General features: G+C 49.0%; 1 protein-coding gene across 2 annotated transcripts in view; it reads right to left on the minus strand.

Moving 5' to 3' along the window:
* Positions 1–2,981: 2,981 nt before the first annotated feature.
* SPECC1L (sperm antigen with calponin homology and coiled-coil domains 1 like) overlaps positions 2,982–27,030 on the minus strand; it is a 131,123-nt gene continuing 107,074 nt past the window's right edge. For both annotated transcript variants that reach the window (XM_028094179.2, XM_028094180.2), the window contains exons 14-16: positions 8,330–8,446; positions 7,463–7,522; positions 2,982–5,653 (exon numbers count right to left, since the gene is read on the minus strand). In XM_028094179.2, coding sequence (XP_027949980.1) covers positions 5,564–5,653; positions 7,463–7,522; positions 8,330–8,446 — 267 coding nt within the window. In that variant the 3' untranslated portion in view covers positions 2,982–5,563. The remainder of the gene's footprint in view (positions 5,654–7,462; positions 7,523–8,329; positions 8,447–27,030) is intronic.

Genomic DNA, 27,030 nt, shown 5'->3' on the forward strand with positions numbered 1-27,030 from the left:
GGCTACGGGTGCCCGCCCTTCCTTCCGTCCAAGCCCAGGCCCCTCAGGGGTGCCGGCTGGGCTTTCTCTTGCTCCAGATTTCTTGGTCTCAGACTGCCCCCCCCCCGCCGGCTTTGTTCCTGTCCAGGATGCACCTGGGTGGCCTCTGGACCCTGATTGTTTGCTTCTGGGGCCAGCTGGGCCACATCAGGGGGAAAGCAATGGCAGACCCAGGACAAAGCACCCGGTGGGTGCTGGGGCCAGTGTCCCCGCGAACTAACCAGGCCATCCTGAGGTACTCACCAACTTCTCCTTCAAATGGGAGGGGCACTGCACACTTCCTGGGGCTCTGGAATTGAGGAAGTGGGGGACCTCTTGCGTAGACTAAAGCAGGCCCCAAGAAGACAGATTCATGCCAGAGGAAGCTCCCCAAACCATCTGAAGGCGCGGCAGCCACAACAGCAGGGCGCTGACCCCCCCAGCCCAGTCCCCAGAAAGATGCTCCAGCCCACACTGGCTTCCGGCTGTCAGACAGCAACCCCACTAGGAACTCTGCGCCTCTGAGCTGATCTGGGCACACGTGTGCAGATGTGGGAGCTGAGGTCCCGACAGGAGAGGGACCTCCTCCTGGGCTACAGGGTGGACAGGGACCGCATGCATGCCAGGGCCTGTCGCTCACCACCTGAAGAATGGCTCTAAGCCAGGAGCCCAGGCACTGGCACGCAGCAGCAACCAGAACATCAAGCCAGCTGCCTTCTCCCCACCCTCCCTGCACCCCTAACCCCATGCCCTACCAGGCACTTCCCAAAGAGCAGGGTGTCTGGTAGAAGGGACCTGCAGGGGCCTCTCTGGGAGCGGGGGGCGGTCATCAGATTGCAGAGGCGGGAAGAGCCCCAGCCTGTCGAAAGCTGGTGCCAGACCTAGGGCGGGGGGGCAGCCGGCTAATCCCAACTCCCACTCAGTGCAAGCTGCCTCCTGCCCAGTGGGTCCTGGTGACCTGCCTGTCCTGTGCTCTCCCCTAGCCCTCCTCCTAGGACTGTGACCCCCGTCTAAGAACCCTGGACTCACACACACTCAATAATAGACATCCTCCGGGGACTCCTGGGGCCTTTCCTTGCTCTGGGTCTGGCTCGGATCTGGTGGCAGAGATGGCAGGCTGTGCCCGGTCACTCTTCACCCCTCTGACCCGCCCTCACAGCCCCCCAGCTCCCAGGCCTACCGCCACCCTCAGGCTGCCCTCCCATCGTATGAGCCAGGCCCAGCAAAGCCCTGACCTGGTATGCTGAGCTCCTGCTTTCCCCACAGCCTGGCCCTGACCAGAATCCACTCCTCATCTACCTGGTGCAGAGCACAAGACCCCTTCTATCCGCCCTGCCTTCCATTTAGAGGACAACCTGAAACAGAATTCAGGCCAAACCAAGGGTGTGGGAAGCGCAGCCCTGCAAGGATAGGGCCAAAGAGCTGGCTGCTGGGTCACCAGGGCATGGCCACCGAGGGCCTAGGACCCCAGCCCTGCGAGACTGTGGATAGGGGCGTGTGAGATCCTTTTGGATCTCTCCTTCTTGAGGAACTTGTTTCTTTGCTTCCACCCATCAAAGCCACCCCCCCAAAAGAGGTTCTAGAACCTTCCCTAAGTCAAGGTGGTAACAGTTCCCTCCCCAGACGTGCTGTCCTGGGACAGGAAGAGCAAGCACTATCTCTAGGAAAGCAGAGCCCCTGGCTGGCCCCACTGGGAGCCACCAGGCTGTGAGAGGGTTAGGAAGTCGGGCTGCACAAGGACACCCCTGGGGCTGGCCTCAGTTGGCTCCGGAGGCAGCGGGCATGACGGGCAGGCGGGAGGGATGTTTTGGGGAGGGCAGACTCCACACTTGAGGGGCAGCAGCTTAGCAGCCCACCCTGTCCCTGCTGCCCAGGAGTCCTGGGGGGGGGTCACCCCTCCTGCCGCTGTGACTGGTGCCCACTGCACACAGAGCCCAACATGCTGGTTGCAGCGGCCTCTTGCTGTTCCCAGTCGAACAACCTCCTTACGCTCCAGCGAAGGGCAGGAGCTCCCACCGTGTCTAAGCAAGCACCCCAGGCCCCATAGCTGGCAAGTGGGGAGAAGCTGGAGGCAGCCCCAGTCCCAGCGGTCTTTGCCCTGCCCAGCTCTGTACCCCAAGGACTTGGCTGCTGCGCTCTGGAAGCCGGGCCTCGGCGGGCGCCCGCGGTTGTCGGCACTCACAGGCCACACCTCATCTCAGGCCGTGGGCTCTGGGGCTCCCCAGCTGTGAGGCTCACTTACTGGCCAGACACCGGCCCTGGGAGGGGGTCTTGGGCCCAGGAAGGGCCCCCTAGGTCACTCAGCGTGTTACACGGGGTGGTCCCACAGGCCCTTCCGCATGGGACACGTAGCATGTGCAGTGTGACGAGCCCCAGTGTTGTGCTGGGCTGCGCTCCGTGGAGTCAATCATTCCACGCAAGATGCAAGGGGAAGAAAGGCTTGACTGGTTTGCTTGCTCTGAGTGGTATATAATTACCGATTCTTTTCCTCTGTGATTTTATATATACTGAAAATGATCTCTAAGAAGATGCACTGCTAAAAAAAAAACAAAAAACAAAAAAAAACCCCAACCCTCAAGGCACCCCCTCCCCACCACTCCGTTCCCCACGGCGGCACGTGTCTGGGCTGCCGCTGGGGAATGCCAGGGCTTCCGTTCTTGTAGGGTAACTTGGGCAGGGCTTCTGGGGTCTCAGGGCCGGGCATCTGGCCTGTAGCTCTGCTCTGCGGCCCAGGGTGGGACCTGGGCAGACCCCCAGCACCAGCACCCCCCACCCCCGCCCAGGTCCTTCCCTCACCACATTTCCTGGCCTGTGAGCTGCAGGGGAGGGGCAGCCAGAGGGGAAGGAGCCTGGGCTCAGGAGCCCTCCTCCTGCCACAGCCAGTCCCGGGGGGAGGCCAGGGCCCTGTTCACACCATGTCAGGGGAGCAGCTGCAGTGTCGAGCCAGAAAAGCCCAAGCCTGATGCATTTCAGCAATTTTAATACATTTGAGAATATTTAATAGAACAAAATAAAAAAGTACTGTCAGTCAGCAGAAGCCCGTGGTTGAGAGATACAGAAATGTAACTGGCCCTTTTGCAGGAAAGCTTGTGCTTGAAGGGAGAAGAGGCAAAATGACTTCCTGGAGGCTTCACATCAAGGGCCACTGGACTAAAAGCACCTCACAGTAGCACTTTTAGGTATATATGACCATCTAGAATTATCCCACAAAGTCAACAGTGTTATAAAAGGATCCTATTAGAAAAAGAAAAGTCATGCTTCTAGAATCTTCTTGCCTGTGGACCCACGCGCAAATGTAGGCGGCCTGGCCGGGCACCCCTGCACAGCCCCTTGTCAGGGAGGCAGAGATGGGCCCTTCAACAGGCTGGGCCCGGTCCCGGCACTTCCTGCGGCCTTCTCTCCCGTCACTGACCCCAATGGCAACCTTGTGGGCACAGCCCCCAGGCCCCCCAGCATGAGCTGCCAGGGCTGGCTCACTTGGCTAGGAAGGGACCAATGTGTGAACTGCCGACCCAGGAAAGTCGTCTTCTTCATCGGACAAAAAAGCACGCCCCAACAATAATAAATAAGAACACGGCCGCAGTCAGACACACTGGGTCCAGACAAGAGCGCAGGCTTCCATGAGGGCAAATGAGAGCGAAAGTGGGACTCAGGAAGACCAAGTGGAGAGACATTTAAAAAACCGTAATTCTCACCTAACAGTCCCTCATCTGACAGCACAGGGCACCTGTCAACAGAACAACAGAAGCCAGAACGGAACCTGGTCAGGGAGGATGGGGACAGGTATCCGCCAGGGTCTTCTGGTGCGCTCTGGGGCTGGATTCTGCTCACTGAGCCTCGTCTTCCTTAGCTGAAAACAGGCATTTCACAAAAAGCCTCCAGCTGGGACAGCAGCCAGGGCTGCCAGGTTAGGGCATCTGGGCAGGGCTGATGGGCACTTACCAGCCAGCTGGTGACCGTGGGCCAGCAGGCCACACACACACACGGCCCACTGCACAGTAACTACGTTCTTTCCTAGGCTACAGACACATCACACTCCTGTCTAGAACATCATGCGCGAGCACAGAACCCTCGGACCACGTGCTGGCTGGGCAGCCTTCTTCGCATCCTGTGGCTGGGGCAGCAATCCTGCTCCCACTGGTGCCAACTCTTCCTCGTGCCATTTGCAGGCGCCAAACACAGTTGCATTCTAGAAGCAACAGGTCTCAACACTGTTCAAACCAACAGCTACTGTGTTAGGCGCACTTGAGACGTGGGATCCCTGTTCCCAAGAAGGGCTGAGGCCCCAGCCTAAGAGTTGCCTCAACAGAACCCCTCGTAAGGCTTCGGTTCCACCGCCCAGAAGGGGTGCTGGTGCAGCTGCCTGTCACTTGGAACCCGGAGGGTGGTGTGCGTGGCAAGGGACTAACTCCCATCACAGGGCTGCAGGCCACCAGCCCTGACACCATCTGCTCTGGCTGTGGTCACAGCGGCCTCCAAGACCCTCTATCCGGTGTACCTGTGCAAGGAGACTGAAGGCACTTCCTTAAATTCTTGCCCAGGAGGATTTCGTCTGAGTGACTCAGTGACTTTAAATTACCCTGCTGGGCTCCCTCCAGCTGTTCGGCTTTTTCTCCTGCTACTTCTGACTTCATTTCTGGCTTTCACCATGCTAGCGTCCAGATTTTGTTTTATGTCTATGTTTACTAAGACAATTTAACTTTGGTACTAACAGAACAGGAGGTATTTTCCCCCAATATTGCTCATAAGAAAAAAAATTTTTTTTTTAACTAGAACTCCTTTTGACCAATTCTTTTGTCCAGAAACCTAAAGTCAGAGCTGGGTTCCCAAGCCCCTTCCAGGCTAAAGGACAGGTTGGCAGCGGCGAGGCCAGGGGGCCGCCTCTGCTCGACGGGGGCCCAGCCGCAAAACCAACCCTTCAGCAGCGGCGGACGCCACCAGCCGGGAACTTGAGTCACGATCATCCGTTAGCTCAAACTGTAAACACCTAAATCACGCGGGCCACGCCAGCCCTGCCACGTGGAAATCAGTGGCTGCCCCACTGCTGTGGTGATGCACTCCGTGGCCCTCCACGTCCAGGGCCGCGGCCTGCTCTCCAGGCACCTCTGCCAGGCGCCGAGTCCCCGGCCTGGTTCTCACGGGTGCCAGAAGCCGCACCGGCGAGTAGTCAAGAAGCGCTGTGGCTAAAGCTTTCACTAACCCCCCCGTGAGCTGCCCCCAGAGTTTCAGCCCCTTTCCCGAGTTGAGCCGTGCATGAGCTGGTTTTTACACCCCACGGCACTAATGCAGTTCAATATTCTCTTCAGAAAAAAACTCTGGCAGCAAACAGCGTGTGTGCGCCGACGGGTCCTGTGCGCCGACGGGTCATGTGCGCGGGGCCAGCTGCGAGCCGGGGGCCACGGAGGCCCGAGTTCTCCTGACTCGGAGGCCCCGGCTCAAGGCTCACACGCTGCGGGGCGGCCCAGAGAGTCGCTGAAAGCTTTACGGGGTGCGTAGCTAATGGCGTCGGTGTCACTTGGTAACGGGGAGAGTCCTTCCGGTGTGCTCAGGTTTCGAAATACTTGTAGATTGCAGTCACGTAGAGCATGACGCTCTGCCAATCAGGCCGCTCAGTCCGCACCATCTCATTAATGTCCTGGCGGAGAAGGAAGAAACCTGGTTAGAATCCCGGGTCACCCCTGGGCCCGTCCCGACAGGCTCCCCGACAGCTACACGGGGTCCTTGCATGGGGTGGGGCCTCTGACTTTGGGCCAAGCCTGATCACACCTGCCGAAGGCCTGGCCGGGGTGCCTGCTCCCTCGCTGCCAAGTGTGCCTGGAAGCACCTGCATGGCCCCCAAGCTGCCCGTGTGTGCCCGTGCCCTGCCCCAGAGCTGCACACCGGGGCACCCCTGCTCCGGGCCACGGCCCTCCGAGGCTGGCTTTCATCTTTGGGGCCTCGATCCGTCTGCTTCTTTTTTTAAAACCCCTCCGTGTGCTCACTTCTGAGAGCGCTTCTTCTCACCCCAGTCTCTGTCCCAGGAGAGTCTCTGTGCGCCCAGGTCTCCCAGAACTCAACTTTCCAGTGCCCTTCACCATGGCAAGCATCTGAAAGCATCAAAGACACTGCTTTCTAATTGTCCCGTGCAGAGTAGCAGTCATCTGTGAGACGCCAGCTGGCGAAAACGGATGTGGGAAACCCAGGACTTGGGTACGGGGCTGGCCCAGAAGAGACCCGCTGTTGCTGGAGAGCACCCGTGACTTTCCAGGGGAGCCTCGCTCCAGAGCACTGCTCCGGGAGGTTCCATGGGTGAGGCCACGGCCAGCAGGATGGAACGCGCCACCCACTGGTGACTTGGTATAGAAAAAAGAAAGTATGTTTGTTCAATATAAAGATCTTGATCAATATAAAGGTTTTTTCTTTTTGGAGGGGTGGAAATGGCCCACTTTTTATATGTTGGAATTTCACACGTGATGTAAAGTACCGGGATAACAGAAAACATTTCAATAATGGTAACTTCTCTCTCTGTACAACTGAAGAGAGGCCACCCTAAACAAGCCTATTTCTATCAGGTCAGAAGATACACTTCTGGAACTCTACACAAACACTCCTATTGTGGTAAACAGGAATGTAAACACTCTTCAAAGCCACCCAGCTGTTACGAGTCAGGGTGAGGGGTGCCCCTGGGGCAGTGACCTGGCCTCACGGGGCTCGTACTCTGCGGAACTCCCCAAGCTGTGCGCTGGCCACCGCGTGTCGCTGGATTTGACACCACCGCCGTGGTCCCGAGTTTATATCATCTAAGTGTCGCTGGGTGTGTAAGGCCTGGCTTTGCATCTGGACGCAGTATCTTCTTTGGATAGTCAGACGGGGTGAAGGGGCAAGAGCTCTGACAGAAGCACGGCTGTTGGGAGCTACTGTGGGTGCTGGGGAGTGGCCTGACGACCCTGAAACGCGAGGGTTTTCTACAACTCACGTCTCGCACCCGAGTGGCCTTTGCACGGCCCCTGACGCGCGGGAGTGCCTGCTCGGCCTCTAAAGCCTCCTTCTTTGCCTTGTACTCGCCTCCCCTCTCCCTCTAGTTTGCCAAAAGGCAGACAGACCTGCAGGAATATGCCTCTGACAGTGACCTGTTATAAACTTGTTAGCATTTTTTCTTCTGAACCCAGGCATTCAACTAGAAAAGGTGACTCTGAGGAAGTCAAACTTGCCGGGTTGTGGTCAGGATGACTCTACCCACCTCAGGCTGCTTCCTCAAGACAATTCACGTGAGCCATCAAGTGCCCATGGGACTGAGGCGAAACCCCTGCCTGCACCCGACAGGACACTCGCTCGGGTGGCCAGGGTGGACCCCGAGCCCCACCCACCAGCCCCCTGCTCAAAAGGCCACCGCACCACCCAGGATCTCCTTTAATGAGAAGGAAACTCTTCCGAACAAAAAGGAGGGGCCCTGCCAGTGACTCACCAATGTGGATTTGATGCCGACGCTCTCGGCCGCCTGGAAGGCCAGGGTGAAGTTCCTTCGCTGTAAAACAAACTGTGTGACTGGAGTGGACAAGGAAGGCCGGGAAGAGGGCGGCCTGCACTACTCACGATGCTGGGGAACACAGAGCAGCCACCTCCACTTGGGACCAGAACAAACCTATACTGGAGCCCTCGGAGCCCCCACCGACCCTGACTGCCCCTCTGCAGCGCCCAGCTGCTCCTCTTGTGACCGTCCGTGGAGCAATCTCCACACACTCGTTCCTTCCTCACTGTGCAAAAGGGCCACTTTCAACACATCAGTCCTGAGCCGCCCGGACCCGGACCCCAAAAGCCGATCAGAAACACCTGTCAAGTGAGCTTCCTCCCCGGGAGGAATTTCAAGCGTTATCTGAGGGCAGGAGGGGACCAGAGGAGGGCTCAGGCCTGGGACCTCTGCCAGTGCCCATCTGGACGGGGGCTGTCCCCAAGCAGCTCCGTGAGCGGGACGGCTGGACCACACGGGGCTGGCAGGGGATGGCCTGGCACGGGAAGCACTGCCCAGACCACTCATGCCTTGAGTGGCTCTCAAGGGTATAAAGCTCGTGATCCTAAATGTCATCACCCAGGAAGGCTGAGCGCTCCCACCAGGAATGCTGTAACTTGGGGAATGCTGAACCCGCCAAATGTCCCACACAAGGCAGGTCAGGGACCAGCTGGCTCAGCACTAACAGCTCAATCCCAGAATAAGACCAAGCTGGGATGGGGCCGCTGTGAGCCAGCACCGTGGCGGGGGCCCTGCTGCTGGAAGGCTCTGTCTCCCCTGTGTGGTAAGGACGCCAGGAGCTGGGCTGTTTCACAGCCAGCCTACCTTATCTTGGCTGTTCAGCTCTTGATACGGAATGTGGGCCGGAAGGTACGTATGCAGGAGAGCGCAGAAGGCCAGTCCGTCATTCCAGCTGCTGCTGAAGTTTGTAATGTCAATATTCTGAAGGAAAAGAAAAATAACGTGTAAGTAACACACCTTGTGATCTTCTCAGGAGCACGCTGAGGAGGGGGAAGGTGGCCTCGGATGCCACATGGCCTCCAAATCCCAGGCAGGGGGAGCCTCTGGAGAAGGCACAGTGTGCTAGGGGTCATGTCCCAAGACCGGCAGGTGTCAGGGACTGGCCTTCTCAGCGGGTGCCCATCCCATCCTGCCCACCACCCACAGCTCACTGCCGCCTTGGCCGCACACATCTGAGCCACCTCCCCCTCATGGGAAGAACTCTGGGCACAGGGAGCTGGTCTGGCAGCTCTGCAGCCTCGCGGGGCCCTAGGGAGCGAAAGTGCTATGTTAAGAAGTTACGATTCCGCCTGACCTCCCCTGTTAGGGCTCTAGGCACAGATTTATAGTCCATCAAAACCTCTGTGTTCTGAGGACGTCAACAGCTGCCTTCTTGCCTTAGGAGACACTGGGAGCCGATTGATGCTGGGGCTGTGTGCTTTCCCACAGAGCCTCTCCACGCATCACCTCGCATCACCTCGACTTTCTTGGAAGAGGTGCCTCTTTCCACATTCATGGTAAATTATTTCTAACTATAAAAGTAACATAGTCAGAAATAGTTGACCATATGATAACACAGTTTGGCTATTATGTAGCCTTTACCCTTATTTGCAAAAATCCTTTTGAAGTTGAAACTCCAGTTAAGTTTTGGAAATTCACAAACTTTATGTAAATGCCACAGACTGAAAAAGAGAGCACTTCCCGAACACCTCTTGTCTGAGGCCCCACTGTTTCTTTCACGCAGACTTCAACTGCATCAAGGGTTAGCTCCTAGGGGACTGGGAAGCCCAGACTTTATTAGTGAAGGCAAACCCCCCACTCCTGGATACAGGTTGCCACTCCTCCCAGGGACAAGTGATCACAGCGATACAAATACTATGTATTCACAGCGATACAAATACTATGTGTATGTGTATAGGGTTTTACAAACCCTGCCATCCCTCACCCCAGGTTTACAAACTGTTAGGTCCTCACACCAAGCAGGGGACCTGGGGCTCATGGATGAGGGGCAGGTGGGGAGGACAGGACCAGGTTGGGCAAGTGGCCCTTCCGGGAAGACGGTCTTAATCCAGACTCACAGCTTGCGGTCAGTCCCCTTACGAAAAGAGCAAGTAGCATGGAAGAGAGAGGGGCTGAACTTTTTTTCATCGGCCTCGTCACTGAAATGATTTCTCTGGCCCCTGACTGCAGACACCCAGAATGCTGCCCTCTGGCGGGGGGGCTTCCACACAAGCACAAGCCTTCAAAAAGGCGGCAGCTCTGTGGGCAATCATTCCAGAGGTCATTTCCCCTCGGTAACCTGATTATCTGGGGCGGCCAGTCTCGCCGATCTGGCCTGAAAGCATTGTTCAGAAACCGTGGTGAGAAAAATTACCAGATTAAAGCACAAAAGGATGCAAACCTGCCAAGAGTCCCAGGGAAGGTCTCAGTAAGCCCTCAGGGCCATCTGACTTGGCCTCTACGAGTGAGCCCGCCAACCCTTCCCCGGCCACTGGGGCCGGGCAGGTCCTCCCTGCCTCCAGGCTGCAGTCCCCACACTTCCTGGCCACGAAGACACAGCCCAGACAAGCATTCCTGTCCCAACCCTGAGAGGCCCCCTCTGCGGCGGACAATGACAGTCCCCGCCTCCTGTGAGGGCGCAACCAGCGGTGTCTGAGAGTTACTGCTGATCGCTGCCACAGCAAACGGGCCTGGGCCTCTTTCATCTCATCGGAATCTCAGGAAGCAGCCAGCCAGGGGTGTCGGTGCCGGCTGGGAGGAAACTGGAACCAGGGAAGGGAAGTGACCTGTCCAAGGTGCTGGGCCGGCAGCAGGGAGGACAGGGTGTCATCTTAATCCCACCATCACCCAGGAGCAGTTTTAGATAAGGAGGCCCAGGTTCCAGAGCTGATTTGGGTGGTTATTCAAACTCAGGCCCGTCCCAAGCCTGGCCATGCTCCCCCTAGGAACCCGACCAGATCTCGTGACAAGTGCCCTGATCAAAGAGCCGAGGGCACCTCGTACCATTGCACGGACGGCAGGGCAAGCAGCCTCTTACTGGCGTGTCCAAGCCCTGTGTGAGGCCGGAGGCAACATGTAGCCGCTGAGGACTCCCAGCCCTTGCCCCCGGAGGCCACATTCATTTCTGGAGGAAAACAAATCTCCACTTCCTGCCGCCGCAGCCCCCTCTCCAGCTCCCTGAAAGGCAGGCGTCTGGCAGAGCCGCCTACGTGCCTGGCCTCCCCGCGCCGCACGCCAGAGGCTCCTACAGCAGAGGAAATGGCTGCGCCCCAGCTCCCCAGCTGTGGGAACCCCAGCCTTCTCCAGCTTCCTCAACACAAACCTGACCTCAAGCCTGGAACCTCCAGGCAGAGCAGCGACTTCATTTACAAAACATGCCAAAGAAATTTAAACAACGAGGAACAATGGTTTCTTGAGTTCCAGGGTAGGGGGAGTTAACTTTGAAGCACCTGACAACCAAACTTCCGAAGACCAAGCCCAGGCAGGCTGGCAGGTGTCTCGGCCTCCGCCAGTTGGAGGGAGCCAGGCTGGGCACTGTACCCTGCAGAGGACAGTGAGGCCACAACGCACGGAATCCAAGTGAGGCCTCTGAGTGCTCTGCCCACCCCTGTCCACCTCCTCACCCCTCCCAAGAGACCCTGGGGGAAAATGAGGCTGGGGCTTCAAGGGAAATGGAGAAAAGCCTAACATCTGAGAACAAGGCTGCCACCACCCCAAGCCACCACAGCAGCGCTGGGCCTGCGCCCTGCGCTCCCCATCTCACTGCCTGTTTCATTGTTTTTGAGGATCAGGGCTGAAAAATCAAACTATTGGGAAATAATACAGGTCGAACAAAGAAAAGTCTATTTAAACAACAAAGCCGGTTCTCTGAGGCCGAAAAGGGTGCTAGAAAATTCAGATGGGAAGAGGGCCCCTGGCTTCCTCTCTGGAACTCTTGATTCCGCAGCTATTAATTTAGGTTTAAGAAGCCACCTCATCGCAAAGTTCAATTAACTGTAATGGTCTTATGACATCACAGACATGCTTTTTGACATGTTTATTTCACAAAGGTTGTCTAGAAATGGACTGTTTTTAAAAAGCGGCATTTTTTGGTGCATAAGGAAAAACCCTTGACTGTAAAGCCCAGGTGCACTTCTCTCTGGGCAGAAGGGCCCATTTACATTTTGCAGATCAGCGCAGGGGCTGCGGAGGGTCGAGGGGCTTCCACCCACACAGGTCCTGACCCCTACATGGATGGCTGCTTCAGCAGGCCATCCAACAGCTTTAAAAGAAACTATTCTTAAAGCCCCAAAATGGCGTTTTGAGGGGAATATGCACACTAATGGAAGAACTTTCTATTGCTCCCTATTCACAGGCAATGGCGCCAAGCTCTCTTAAGAAGGGAACAATTTTCTTTTTAAAATAGGGACAATGGAACATACTAGTAATTATAATGTAAGTTTCTAATTAATGAATTCAGATTTTGCATTTGGTTTTCAGGTCAACTCAGGACTTCTCTACTCTTTCAGGTAAGTCTACGTTTGGATTAGGCGGACAAAAACAAGATGGTTATGATATGTGTCAACAAAAGTTCAAGAAAGCATTCAGCACAGACTCAAATGAGGCGCTCTGCCACATTTTCTCCTATAGGCGCACATCCTCCCATCCAGGATCTCCCATCTAGGAAATGTCCACCAAGAGATCTGACAGGGCAGATGCATGTGGCCTGCTTCACAAGCCCATCTGCTGTCCTTTTCACTATCATAAAAACTCAGACCTAGACTCGTAAAATCGCCCAACACCTCACACCCCTCCACAGGACCAGCTGGGCGTTTCCCACTTGCTCCTTCCTGAGCTGGGCCGGAAGCCTTCACCTGCTCCTATGACTAAGATATGATGCTGCCCTCTGCCTGCGGCCTTCAGGCGGCCCCACTTTGGTGTGCCCTTGTATGCACTGAGAGTTGGGGGAGGTGGGGTAAGTGAGCGAACAAGTTCCACAAATCTCCACGGAAAAGGATAAAAAATGTCATAAAACATCGTAAAAATGTTTTAATTTGTTTGAAGTTTAATTAAAGGCCATAAAATACACCCCCTAATACCACATGTTCTTTAAATAGTTATTCAGGTTCTGATCTATTTAAGGAAATGCCACTTTTATGGGCATAGGGCAAGAAGCCAAACACCATGATTCATCTCTCTGCTCACACCGATTTCCTTAGGCCCATCTCAACTGTTGACAGTGGTGTCACAGGCCCAAACACAGGCAGAGAGGCAGGGTCCTTCCCTTGGCTGAAGATACTGGGAATGCCACCTGCTGGGGGTCACAGCCCAGCCTTGAGGAGTTACAAGTGAATTACAAACAAAACCCCTACCCAGTTGCCTCAGCCCCAGGCCAGGGGGCAAGGTCTGGAGGGAAATCTGGGGTATCTTTTTTTGTGTGGTATGATAAGGGGGTGTGATGTCTAAAAGAGAGGGAAAAAACATCAAGAGACAGTATTTACCACTGCCGGTAGTGTTAAACACAGAAGGCCCCAGAAGACCCTGGAAGTTAACAAGCAAAAACCTGCTTGGTGCCCAGGGCTGCCAAGGTGTAGCCTGGTAGGGCCACTCTGGCTGCAGATCTAAGGGTGTTGCCCTGGGGACTTCAGTGCGGTCTCCCTTACGAAGTTTAGCCAAGCTCTGCTCCAGGTCAGGGGAGAGGAAGGGAGGGGAGGAGGAGAAGGGCAGACAGCACATGTCCATGAGGCTTGCTTATCATGAAGTCCAGGTATTGGGACTATGTGGTGAAGCGAGAGTAAGGAAGCAAGCCAGGGCAGACAGCCCAAGGTGAGCCAGCAATCTTGAAGACAGGGCTCTGCATCTTGTGCCCCTTGTCAGGGAGGGGGTTCCAACAAAGACCTTCAATCTTCACTGTGCATCAGAATCACCTGCAAAGCCTTTTCAAGGCAACATGCTCAGCTCTACCCCAGAGAGGCTGACCCAGCTGTCTGGACATTATTTTCGTTAAAGGTCCCCAGATGACCTGAGTCAGGACCACTGATCTAAAGACTGATGGCGGGTGGAAGTGCAGTGGACGGGAACATTATTTAAAAGGTCAAATCCGGGAGTTCATGATGATGCTCAAAGAAGCACAGCCGGCCCAGCTCATGATCCTAAGTGCTGGGAAATCAAGGGAGAGGATCAAGCACCAGATGGAACTTTCCTGACCCCACTGGACAGCAAGGCAATTAAACAGCTGACACAGGAGTTTGTCTGTGAAGAGGAATTCCAATGAAGCAGGAGTGACTGACCGAAATGGAAGGGCATCACTTGGCAACGATGATGAGTGGCCAGGGCCATCTCAGAGAGAGAGAGCCGGTCCTGCTCTCTTCTACCTGGAGAGATGGACACAACTCCACAACTGAGGTGTTTCTACCAAAAACTAGAACTGGAATCAAATCTAAGCTCTAGTTCTACCTTCTAGCTTACACCAGGGGAGAACACCACAGGGATGTAGTCAGCGAAACCTAAAATGTATACATTCTATAAGATACATGATCCAGTTCCTTCAAGAAGACAAACTGAAAGGGGGGAAAAGATGAGGGAATTTGAAGATTAAAATTGACTAAAAGAAGTTTATTATCCAAATGCGAAGTATAAACCTTATCTAGATCTTCATTCTAGCAAACCAACTATAAAATCATGTTTCAATCGGGAAGTTTAAACTAAATGCGAGATAACATTAAAGGGCTGGGAGTTGTTCTGGAAACCTCCAGGTGCGGATGGAGAGCACGAGGACCGGGTGCAATGACATGTGCCAGGGGCACATGTGCACAGGGTCGCTTTACCACTCTCTTTAGTGGGTATCTGAAAATTTCCACGAAAAACAAACCAAGCAACAACTCAACAACCCAACTGAAAGACAAACAGCCCAACTGCCCAAATGCAAAACGGGCAAAGGATCTGAACAGACATTTTTCCAAAGACGATAAACGAACAGCCGAGAGCACACAAGAAGATACTCAACTCCATTAGTCAATAGGAAATGCAAATCAGAACCGCCAAGAGCTACCACTTCATATCTGATACGATGCATATTATTTCACGAAATGGAACAACAAGTGCTGGCAAGGATGTGAAGAAATGAAACTGTACATCACTGGTGGGAACGCAAATGCTGCAGCCGCTGCGGCAGTCCCTCGGCACGTCACGGAGAACTGCCGCATGAGCTAGCACTTGCAGTCTGGGCAAACACCTCAAAGAAGTGAACACCAGTGTTGAAACTAATCCCTGCACAAAAATGTCCATAGCAGCATTACTCACAACAGCCAAAACGTGGAAACAAGCATGCAACAAATGTCCACCAAAGAGAAAAACAGATAAACATGATGTGGTATGTCCACACAATGGAATCTTTTTGAGCCCTTAAAATAAAATGCAGTACTGACACGTTACAACGTGGATAAGTCCTGAAACGTTCTGTGCTAGGTGAAAGCTTGACACACAGGCCATGTGTTGTATGACTCCCTTTATATGTAGTAACCCAACTGGTGAGGTTCAGAGACAGAAAGCAGATTACTGGAGTGACTGGAGTGACAAATACGGAGTGACTGCTAATGCGTATGGGGGTTTCCCTTTAGGGTGAGGAAGAGTTCTGGAACCAGACAGTAGTGATGGTTGTATAATACTGTGAACAGACTTTAATGTCCCTGAACTGTAGACTTAAAGATGGCTGGAGTGGTAAAATTTTAGGTTATGTCTGTTTTACCATGGTAAAACAACAACAACACCCCCCCCCAAAAAAAAACAAAAACAAAAACTGGTAGATGTTCTGAAGTAGTTCATGCTCAATAAACTCTATACACTGAGTAGATCTCATAAGCAGCCAACTTACCCTAGAGTGTTCACTGAACAGTTATGTTGCTTAAAGGTAATGATTCAAGAGTGGGTTTTATGGGAATTTTTATGGCCCTACTTAAAAAAAAAATTTCTTAAAAACAAACAATAAACATTCAATCATTCTCTGTGCACGGCTGCTCTGAAGTCAAGAGAGGGAAGCTGCCATGGTTCTCTGGGTGAGGCAGCCAGGTTTAACCACAATGATGTTGCCCAAAGTAGCAAGCACACTTCTAGGATACAGCTCCAGCTATACTGAAACTTCACAAAAACAAAATCTAAGGTACAAACTATAAATTGATTCAGTCAAATGAACGTATTTTGGGGGAACAATTCAGAATTAGTTAGCAAATGTCACCCTAAGAGATGGGATTAATGTCCCTGCGTTTCCCATAAACCCCTCCAAAGGGAGACCTTTCACAGGAACCAGGATGCCTGCTTTTTGAAAATTCAGAAAAACTACCACCAGGAAGGGACGGCAGGCAAGAGCCGATGGCTAGGTCATAGCTGATTCATGAGCCCTGGGCATGTTGTGAGCAGCTTAGGAATTAGTCCTACCTTTTCTAGATTTCATTTAGCTTTGGCAGGGGTTATTACTCACTAAAATGCAATTTGAACTAAAGGAGACACTCACAGTAATCCTCAAGCAACATTTACCGTGGTGTGTGCTCTAGGGAAGGGCTTGGCAGAAGAGGAGGAGAGAGGCCGTGTTGTCTCTTCGTCCTAACCCCCAATGGCTTCCCTGAGAATTCGTGTGTTTGAGGGCAAGAAAATTGGCCATTCCAAAACATCCTTGGGATGGCCTCCTTTAGTTTACCCTTGAGACAAACACCACCAATTTTGTACTCAGGCTCTAAAACAGATGGATGCAGGGTAATCTGGGTGCTGTGGGCCTTGAAGGCTGCCTAATGGAAGAAGCCATGGCTCACACAAAAACCCTGTTCAGATGCCTTCTCTGAGGAAAAGGTGACAGGAATAAGAGCTCTTTACAAGGCCGACTGCTCCTCCATTTTAAGTCTTAGGAAATTCTTTATACCGATGTGAAAGCCACCGCTCTGGAAAAGCAGAATGGTGTGACAGAGGCATCATGGGTTTGAACGAGTCCCTCGGGCCTGGGCTTTGAATGTTGGGGTTAGTCCCTACTAGCTCCAAGACTGTGGGGGCAGTTTACCTCGCAGGAATCTCCGTTCTCTCCGCAAAATAGGAAAGATAACCCAGTTATGAGGATTTGTAAGAGTCTGTGAGGTACATGGAACAGCTCCTTCGGCTGGAGCTAGGCATATCCTTTCCCCCCTCCCCCGAGATGGTGCTGATTCCACCTTCCAGACCAAACAAGCATGAGACAGCAGACTGCTGTCCCCACCCCAGGAGAGGCCCTGGAGTACCAGAAGACAGCCATGCTGGTTCCAAGTCCCTCTCCTCTAGTTCACACCCTGGAACTTCGGGACACCTGCTATCTGGGCCAGAGATGAAGGTCTGATGGCTCTGTGACAGTCGCACGGACTTCTGTCACATGTCTCCCCTGTGCCTACTGCAACGAACGGCACGTATATGACTCAGCTTCCCTCTCTCAGGCGTGTTTTTGCCAAGCACTGACCTGAAAACCTAGCACACTCTTCAGGCACTTCACAAAGGTTTGCTGAATAATGTGCTCATTTAAGAAAACTGAGAATGTAGAGGAATTTAGGAAAAAAGGTCCAGAAGATCTGAAAGCTTCAGTAGGGAGGTAGGTCTTAAAAAACAAACAAACAAAAAAAATGCTTCAGATTCTAAAAATGAGGGCTGCTAGCAGACAGTACTTATAAAGCATGAAGGATAGACACAAAATATACCTAGACTCATCCAAACACCTTAAATTTGAAAAATGTAATTTATGCACAAAAGGGTACTTCCACACAGACACTACAAGACATCATTAATCCTACACAGAGCAAAGATTTAGACCAGGGCACTGGTGGCAAGCCCCTAGCAGGGAAGGTGCCCATTTGGATGCATCGTTATCTTCCTGGTACTCACGTTTCAAGGGAGAATCACCTGCCCCTGAGAACACCCTCTGATACATCCCCAGACAAAACATGAGCCTAGAAAGACTACTGGTCTGCCCTGGCACGGCACTTCTATTTCTGAAATCACAGGGAATGTACCTGGTCTGACCCAGGACACCAAATGTACAAGGCAGCCTGGATGTGAAGTGGGTGTGGTCTTTCAGTAGCTTGGGAAGGAAATGATCTTGGGAAAGAGATGCTCAATAGAGTGCTCATCTTAAGAGGAACTTATGTTACTGCTTAGGGCAGGAATTAAAGTGTTCTTTTAAATCTTTCAGGGTATTTGTTTCTACACCTACAAGGTATCATTTTGGCAGAGGGAAAATGGCAAAACATCCAAAAACAGGTATCACACCTGTGGAACCACCACCCTCTTGTACACCCAAACTCAGTGGTTTACTTACTTTCCCATTAGTGTAGTAAATGTGAAGGGAAATGGTGGAAACACTTTACTCTGGACCAAACATAACCAGATACCACCAGTGGGAGAACATGATGCTGTCACAAGGGAGGGGAGGAGCCTGCATGCCGCTGGGGCCCTGTACGTGGTGCTTTACTCCCGACCCCATATTTTGCTGTTTTGTTTTGCATGCAAGTTGGTCACAGGCACTTTCTGTCATTTCTTGGTAAAATACACATTAGGATGCAGCCAAATAGAGAGGGTTGAGGGTCATAAGGAGGGATATGAGGCAGCAGAAGTATAAAGGCCACTCAAAACTGGATTCTACACAGTACGGTCACGAATGCTTATGATTACAAATCTGAGTCATTAAAAAGGTTAAATTATGCCCAGGAAAAGGCATCATTTTAAAAGGCCTGGAAATATTACATTTCAGAAATAACTTCGAAAGTTCCCTGAGGGCAAAGGTCATGCTCTAGACTGCATCATATCCTTCCTTGTATTTAACGACCACTCTGCTTGTGTGCAGGCGCCTTGCGGAAGAAGATACATGGATGGCAAACAAGCACACGGAAAGATGCTCAACACCATTAGTTCCCAGGCAACTGGAAAATTAAAACCACGACGAGGTATCACCACATAGTTATTAGAACGGCTGGAGGCCGACCACACGAAGTCTTGGTGAGGATATAAAGGAACTGGAACTCTCCCACACTGCTGGTGCAGCCACTTTGGAAGACCGTCTGGCAGATTCTTAAAAAGTGACACCTATACCGGCCACATGATCCAGCCAATCCACTTTACAGACGTCTAGGCAAACACCTGCACATGAATGTTCACAGGAGCTTTACTTAGAAGCAATAACTAGAAACAACCCAATGTCTAGCAACAGCTGAATAGATAAACAAATGGTGATGTTTCCATAGAGCGGACTGGCTCTTCAGAAAAAAAAAAAAAAGAAATGAATTATTGATATACACAATATGAATAAATCTCACAATCATTATGCTAAGTGACAGAGGCCAGAACCCTCCCCAAATTATACACGCTGTGATCCCATTTACAGCAAATTATAAAAAATGCAAACACTATGCAGGGACAGCAGACCGTGGCTGCCCGGGGGCGGTGGTGGGAAAAGGCACGATGAAGAGAATACAGAGGCTGAAGGAATCTTCCATGGGCCTCGATACCCTCACCATGTGCGGGGGCGGTTTCGCAGGCCCAAGTCATCGAATTATAAACTTTAAATATGTGCAGTTTATCATATGTCAATTCTATCAATGCATCTGTTTTTTTCAAACAAGGGATCCCAGGGCCACAAACACATTTAGGTGCCGCCTAGGTTCTCTCTGTTTTTAAGTTTCGTACTTCTTCCCAGTATTTCAGAGTGCCGTACCTGAACGTAGTTCCGGGTTAAACCGCGGTGGAACCAGACACAGTCCAACTGACCTTGATGGAACCCACACCCTGGGTGGGCTCTGAGAAGGCGGACAGTCATATCCCCAAGCTCTCAGGGTGCTGCTGCATGATTTGCTACACAGACCTGCATAGGCAAATGCATCTAGCTTTCATAAGGCAGACTTCTTTGCCAGACTGCCCCACTCCATCCAGGTTCCCTCTCACCTGTGAGGCAGTATTTTTAAAAATATCATTATAAGGTTCTGCCAGGTTAATGTCATGTTACTGGCTGTTCTACTTAAATAAAAAACAACAGTCTCTGTGGCAGACTGGATTTTTCGAAAAAGGCCACAGCAGTACTTCTGGCCCTATATCCTCTCCAGAACCTTGCTGCGTCCCATCAGGAGGTGGAATCTAACTCCCTTCCCCTTGCAACTGGACAGGCTTTTGTGCCTGCCTTGACAAACAGAATGTGGCAGAAGAGATGCTGCATGACCCCCAAGACTAGGTCATACAAGATGAGGGGCTACTGCCCAGCTCTCTCGGTACATTTGCCCTGGAACACAGCCAGCGTGCCGCGAGGAAGCCCAGTGAAAATCTCAGCTACCATCAGCCACCAGACATGAGGAAGGCAGGAGCCTCAGATGAAGCTGAATGGAGTACAGATGAGCTGTTCCCACTAAGCTCCACCCAAACTGTAGATTTATGGGCTAAATAAATGTCATCATTATTGTAAGCCATTAACTTCTGGGGTGGTGTTTGTTATGCAGCAGTAGGTAACCAGACCAGCCTCCTTTCTCCTGGATCTAAAGAGCCCTTTTGGAAAGGAAACTAGTTTGTCTTTCCTCCTCCCTCCAGTATCTAATGGTTAATTACCCTTTCTGTAATTATATATCATGAGGCAGCAATAGAGCATCTTTACAAATTACCTGCTTCTACAAACAGAGAGGTCACCCTAAATTTCCTGAATGACCTCAGGCTAAACTCATTTGTGAAAAGCCAGAGCATCATGTATATAATAGAATTAACCTGTCAAATTTCAACTCCTCTGTAGACTTCATATTGTTATGCTGGCATCGCAACCAAAGTGAATGAAACACAAACACACAAACACACACACACACACACACACACAATTTTCTCATGATGTCAGGCAGTAAAGGACTGTGTGAGCTATCTGATATATAATGATTATTTGACTCGAATAATCTAATGATTCTGCTTTTAGCAAAAGAACGAAGCAGCTCCTGAAAATGTTACTTATCTGATTTCTCCTCTATTTCTCGGCATTACTCATAAGAAAAATACCCATTTACTAGAAACCTAGTGAAGAGCCTGGGACCCTGCTGGGGAGGCAGGGTGGTTAGTGGCAAGAGCCCAGGCTGGGTGTCTGGAGGCCCAGGTGTATGATCTCAGGCAAGCCTGCCACTTCTCCGATTTGCAGTTCCATCACCTGAGAAGTGAAACCCCATCTGCGGAATTCCTAGGGGTCATCTCAAGTCTGATGTTCTCCAACTTCTGAGAATGGAATTGTGGGTGCTGATTCAGATTAAGTACCTCAAATTTTATCTAAGCAAACAAACTCCTGTGACAATTACCTTACAGCTAACCAAGAGCACGGGCAATCAAACCAGGTTTCTACATTCAGCAGATTTTCTCTACGGGTGGGAGTTCAATGGGGGAAAGAACGAGGGGGCGAGGAAGAGAAGCCGGAGTTAAGGGGAATGACAGGCCTCTCTGGCTCTGTTCAAACTCCTCAGGTCCCTCTCACGTCTCACACTTCCACAGGCGCATTCTGTCCATGAAGTCACGACAGGTCCATGTGAGACTGCTACCGCTGGGGGTAGCCCACCGTTCCTGAGTACCTTTCCACGCTCCAGGGCCCTGAAATGCGGCTCCAAAAGACGCTCGCAATGAGAAATGTAAGCATCAGCAACTTAAGAACTGGTGTCAGCTGGGGGGCAATCTTGACTGGGTAGTGTCACCTACCACACACGAGAACATGGATCAAGCTGGCATATCGTAATGCCATTAAGCAATTAATTTAAAAAAAAATTACAGCCTTGACATTTCTGGAAATAGATGTTAACCATGACTGTCAAATTATGTTTAAACAGAACCCAAGAAGTACATTGTGATTCTGGGAAAACTGTTTCCCAGCTGCTATGTTTGGCCTTGAAAGAAATCCCCTGAAAACAGGAAACCACTCTTTCACTCCACTGTGACCATGAGGCCATCTGCCTAACCTCCGCTGTGTGCAGCAGAGAGCACAGGCCCGTGAGGAGGCCTGACATAAGAGCTCTGTGTAGACATGTGAACTTCATGCCGGGCCGCTGCCAGCTTCTTGGACAAGAGGGCCCAGAATGACCAGGCTGTGGCAGCGTGAATGGCTGCATGGAGAGCGCGGGTGGGTATATGCAAGTCTACATAAAGACCGGGTGGGACTACAAACCTGCCATTCCCTTTCCCTTTGTTCAAGTATTTTTAACCCTTGAAACACAGTGATATTTACAAACAATAAGATCTTTCTGTATGGAAACTTAAGTTTCCAGCCAAATTGACAATGTAAAATTAAAAAAAAAAAAAAAAAAAGACTTTCAACCTAGATTCAATTCAGATCAAAACCGTTATCTACTGCCTGCACCTTTTTTATTTTTTAACTCTGGGAAGTCATTCCTGTGACCTAAGATTCCAGTTACAGAAGAGGAAATGAAAGCATCTAAGCTTTGCGCTGACTATCAGGCATTCCAAATGTATTATTTTAACTGTACTCTATCTACTGGCAGAACTCCCAGCTTTCCTGACCTCTCCCATTCCACCCTCCCCTGCCTCAGTCCTAACTGGAATCACAAAGAGAGGACACTAGGGAAGTGGAAAGGGAAGACAGGGAAGGAAGGACTGGGGCGGGGAAGAGGCACTCCATGATGTTTCTGGCATGAGAGACTGAAGACCTCTCCGAAAAAGAAGGGGAGTATCAATGGAAATACCATTTGGACAGCACTGGACAGACCAGTGGCCGGGGTCACGGGTACAGGGGACCCTTCTCTATTTCTTGTCTCAGCATGCAGTGAACAAGAGGAATCACAAGAAACACGAGCTTTTCAGGTAAGGAAAGCTACTTTATACAGAGAATTCACTCACCCCACAAGTTTTGGAATGCTGGAAATGCAAAGTGACCCAAGGGAGCGTGGCAAAAGCCAGGTGCCTGGGCCACCCAGGTAGGCACTAGCAAGTTATCATATGAACACTTCATAAGTTTATTAAGAGAACTTCCTTTTCTCCTATTTGTCTACAGCCTAATATTTCAAAGGAAGCTGGGAGGGGGGCTGAGCTATTTTTATCTGTCCATTAGTTCTTACTCTACGGACTCTTCAGTCCACGGGGACACACAATTCTGGGAGAAGAAAGGCTAAGTGCTCCTTTGTTGTTGTTGCTTAGTGAAAGAGGGTCGGGGGAAAAGAAATCCAAAAAGGAAGCATGTGAGGAAACTTCCAGCTGTGGTGGAGGAGAGGTCAACAATTCCTCTCTCTAAGAAACAAATATAAAACTGGACGAAATTGTCAAAAATAATAATTTCAGGGCTCTGGAAATGAATCAAAGGCAAATAATTTCAGGTAAGAACAGTGGGAGTCTGTAGCCCTCATGCCTAAAATTGTTCTCATCTGTTTTCCTCTTTTATTTTTTAAAAAAACCGTAACAATTAATAATAATTATAGTACTGTACTGCTGGGTTTATAACACAGATAAATGTAATACATACAATAACAACACAAAGGAAGAGGGAAGAAAAGGACCTCCAGTAGAGCAAAAATTGCTATATTTTACCATATTAAGTCAGAAAAACCTTAGATCAACTGGGACACCTTAAATCAACTGGGATAAATCAACCTTAAATGTGTACTGTAATACCTAGAATAATCATTAGAAGAATAACTTAAAAAATATGGTTATACTCGACTATGCGCTACCTGCAAAAAGCACACACACTAGAGAAAGTATACTACACTAAATGTAATCAAGAGAAAGATAGAGTGGCTATATTAATATAAAACAAGGATTTCACAGCACAGAATATTCTCACGGATAAAGAAGGTCACTTCATAATGGCCGAGGTAAATTTCTCAAGGGGAGATAACCCTTCAAATTTATGTACTGGTAACGGTTTTAGAATACATTGTTAAAACTACAAGGAGAAGTAGAGAAATCTACAACTATAATCAAAAGATTGCAATATTCTTTGTTCAAAAATGGATAGAAGAGGTAGCTAGAAAATAGAGATACAGAAGATATGATCAACAGTCAATGAATGGTATCTAATTAACATTTATAGAGCCTTTCTCCAACAGGGGACTAGCATTTTCTTAAACGCTAGACCACATTCTGTGCCACAAAATGAGTCTCAATAAATTTAAAAGGATCCAAGTCATAGAAAGTACATTTTCTGACCATCATCAAATTCAGTTAGAAATCAGTAACAGAAATATCTCTGAAAAATCCTCAAGTGTTTGGAAACTAAATGAAATACTCTAAATAATCCATGGATCAAAGAAGAAATCAAAACAGAAAAGTATTCTGAACTGAATGAAAATGGATCAAAATTTGTGGGATGCCACTAAATGAATACTCTAGCAAGAAGTGTCTACAGCAAAAAAGAAGAAAAGCTTCAAATGATGACAACTCTACCTTAAGAAACTAAAGAAAAAGAGCAACTAAAACCCAAATAGTAAGCAGAAGAAAGGAAATAATAAAGACCAGAGCAAAAAGAAATGAAATAGAAAAATAGAATAAAGAAAATAAATTAAAAAACTGGTTCATTGAGAAGATAAGTTTTATAAACCTCCAGCTAGATTAATAAGGAAGAAAGAGAGAATACATAAGTTGTGTTATCAGGAATGAGAGCAGAGACAACACTTCAGATTCTACAGATACCTAGGAGACAGGAATATTATGAACAACGTTATGCCAATAAATTCTACAACTCAGATGAAATGAACAGATTCCTTGAAAGACACAACTAGCCAAACCTCACTCAAGAAGAAACAGATAATCTGAATAGCCCCATGTCTCTATTAAAGAAAGTGGATTTTGTAGTCAAAAATGTTCCTACAAAGACAGCCAGTAAAGATGACTTCACTAGGGAATTCTACCAAATATTTAAGAAGGAATACCAACTGTAAATAAACTTTTCCAGAAAACTGAAGAAAAAAGAATTCTTACCAACTTATTCTACAATCAACATTACTAATACCAAACCCTAGTAAAGACATTATTAACCAAGAAACTGCAGACCAGGGGCACCTGGGTGGCTCACATCGGGCTCCCTGCTCAGAAGGAAGCCTGCCTCTCCCTCTCCCACTCCCCCTACTTATGTTCCTTCTCTTGCTGTGTCTCTGTCATATAAATAAATACAATGAAAAAAAAAACAACAACAAACAGGGGTGCCTGGGTGGCTCAGTCGGTAAGCGTCTGCCTTCAGCTCAGGTCATGATCCCGGGGTCTTGGGATCAAGCCCCGCATCAGGCTCCCTGCTCAGCGGGAAGCCTGCTTCTCCCTCTCCCACTCCCCCTGCTTGTGTTCTCTCTCTGTGTCTCTCTTTCAGATAAATAAATAAAATCTTAAAACAAACAAACAAACTGCAGACCAATATTCCTCACAGACATAGATGCAAAAATTCTAAACAAAATTTTAGCAAGTTGAATATGACTTGCTACAAAGGATAATATAACTAGGAAGAGTCTGTCCCAAGAATGCAAGGTTGGTTTACCACTCAAAATAAATTATCTTAAGCAAATAATGGATCAAAGAAGAATTCACAAGGGAAATTAGAAAATAATAAGAGAAAAAGGAAAAGTAAAACCCAACATACCAAAACTTATGGGACACAGAGAAAGCAGTTTAAGGGAAGTTTATAGCAATAAACTCTTACACATTAAAAAATAAGAAAGATCTCAAATCAACAAACTAACTTTAAAACTTAAGGAATTAGAAAAATAAGAACAAACAACCCCAAGTCAACAGAAGAAAGTAAATAATAAAGATCAGAGCAGAGGTAAACAAAAGAAAATAAACAACTGAAAAAAAAATCAACGAAATCAAAAGTTGATTCATTAAAAAGTCAGCAAAATTCACAAACCTTTAGCTAGACTGACTCAGAAAAAAAGAGAGAAGAGGCCTCAAATTATTAAAATAAGAAATGAAACAGAATATTACTACGAAGTTTAGGGAAAGGAAAAGGATTATAACAGAGTACTATAAACAACTGTCTGCCAACAAATTGGATTACTAGATCAAATGGGGAAATTCCTAGAAACACAAAGCCTATCAAGAATGAACTACAAAGAATAGAAAATCTGAATAGATATTTAACTAGTAAGATAACTGAATCAGTAACCGAAAAAAATTCCAGTAAAGAAAAGCCCTTGACCCGATGGCTTCACTGATAAATTCTACCCATTTAAAGAACTAACCCCAATTCTTCTCAAACTTCTCCAAAAATTGAAGAGGAGGGAACACTTTCTATCTCATTTTATGAGGCCACCATTACCCTGATACCAAAGTCAGACAAAGACACTACCAGAGAACAATGCTCCAGACCAGTATCTCTTATGAACACTGATGCAAAAATCTTCAACAAAATACTAGCAAACCAAATTCAGCAGCACATTAAAAGGATTATACACCATGACCAAGTAGGACTTATTCTTGGAATGCAAGGATGGTTCACAACATACAAAAATCTATTAATGGGATATACTAACTACATTTACAGAATGAAGGGGAAAAAACCCACATGATCATCTCAGTTGGTACACAAAAAGCATTTGACAAAATTCAACAACCTTCCATGATAAAAATACTTGAAAAATAGGAATAGAAGGAAACTACCTCCCACTATAAAAAGCTATATATGAAAAACCCACAGCAAACATCCCACTCAATGGTGAAAAACTGAAAGCTCTTTTCTAAGCTGAGGAAGAACAAGCCAAGGATGTCCACTTTGGCCACTTCTACCCAACATAGTTCTGGAAGTTCTAGCCAGGGCAATTAGGGAAGAAAGAGAAATAAAAGGTGAGAAGAGAAGAAGTAAAATTATCTCTGTCTGCAGATGATATGATCTTCTATGAAGAAAACCCTAAACATTCTACCCACAAAAACTGTTAGATCTAATGAATTCACCAAACTAGCAGGATCAAGGTCAACATACAAATATCAGCTGCATTTCTATACACTAACAATGAACAACCTAAAAGAGAAATTACAAAATAATTCCATTTACAAGAGCATCAGAAAGAATAAAACAATTAGGAACCAACTTAATCCAGGAGTGAAAGACTTATAAGATAAAACCTACAAAACACTGCTGAAAGTAAAGACATCCCATATTCATGGGTTGGAAGACTTAATACTATTATGATTTATTATTACCCAAAGTGATCTATAGATTCAATGCAATTCCTATCAATGTCCAATGACAATTTTTTTTACAAAAATAGCAAAACACTCCTAAAATCCATATGGAATCTTGAGGGACCCTAAAGAGTCAAACAGTCTTGAAAAGATAAGAACAAAGCTAGGGGCGCCTGGGTGGCTCAGTCGTTAAGCGTCTGCCTTTGGCTCAGGTCATGATCCCAGGGTCCTGGGATGGAGCCCCGTGTCAGGATCCCTGCTCCGCGGGAAGCCTGCTTCTCCCTCTCCCACTCCCCCTGCTTGTGTTCCCTCTCTCACTGTGTCTCTCTCTGTCAAATAAATAAATAAAATCTTAAAAAAAAAAAAAGATAAGAACAAAGCTAGAGGACTCACAATTCCTGATTTCAAAACTTACTGCATAG

The sequence above is a fragment of the Eumetopias jubatus genome, unplaced genomic scaffold (genome assembly GCF_037043125.1).
Source record: "Eumetopias jubatus isolate StellerSeaLion01/CBP00866 unplaced genomic scaffold, mEumJub1_p1.0 scaffold_16, whole genome shotgun sequence".
NCBI classification, from domain to species: domain Eukaryota; kingdom Metazoa; phylum Chordata; class Mammalia; order Carnivora; family Otariidae; genus Eumetopias; species Eumetopias jubatus.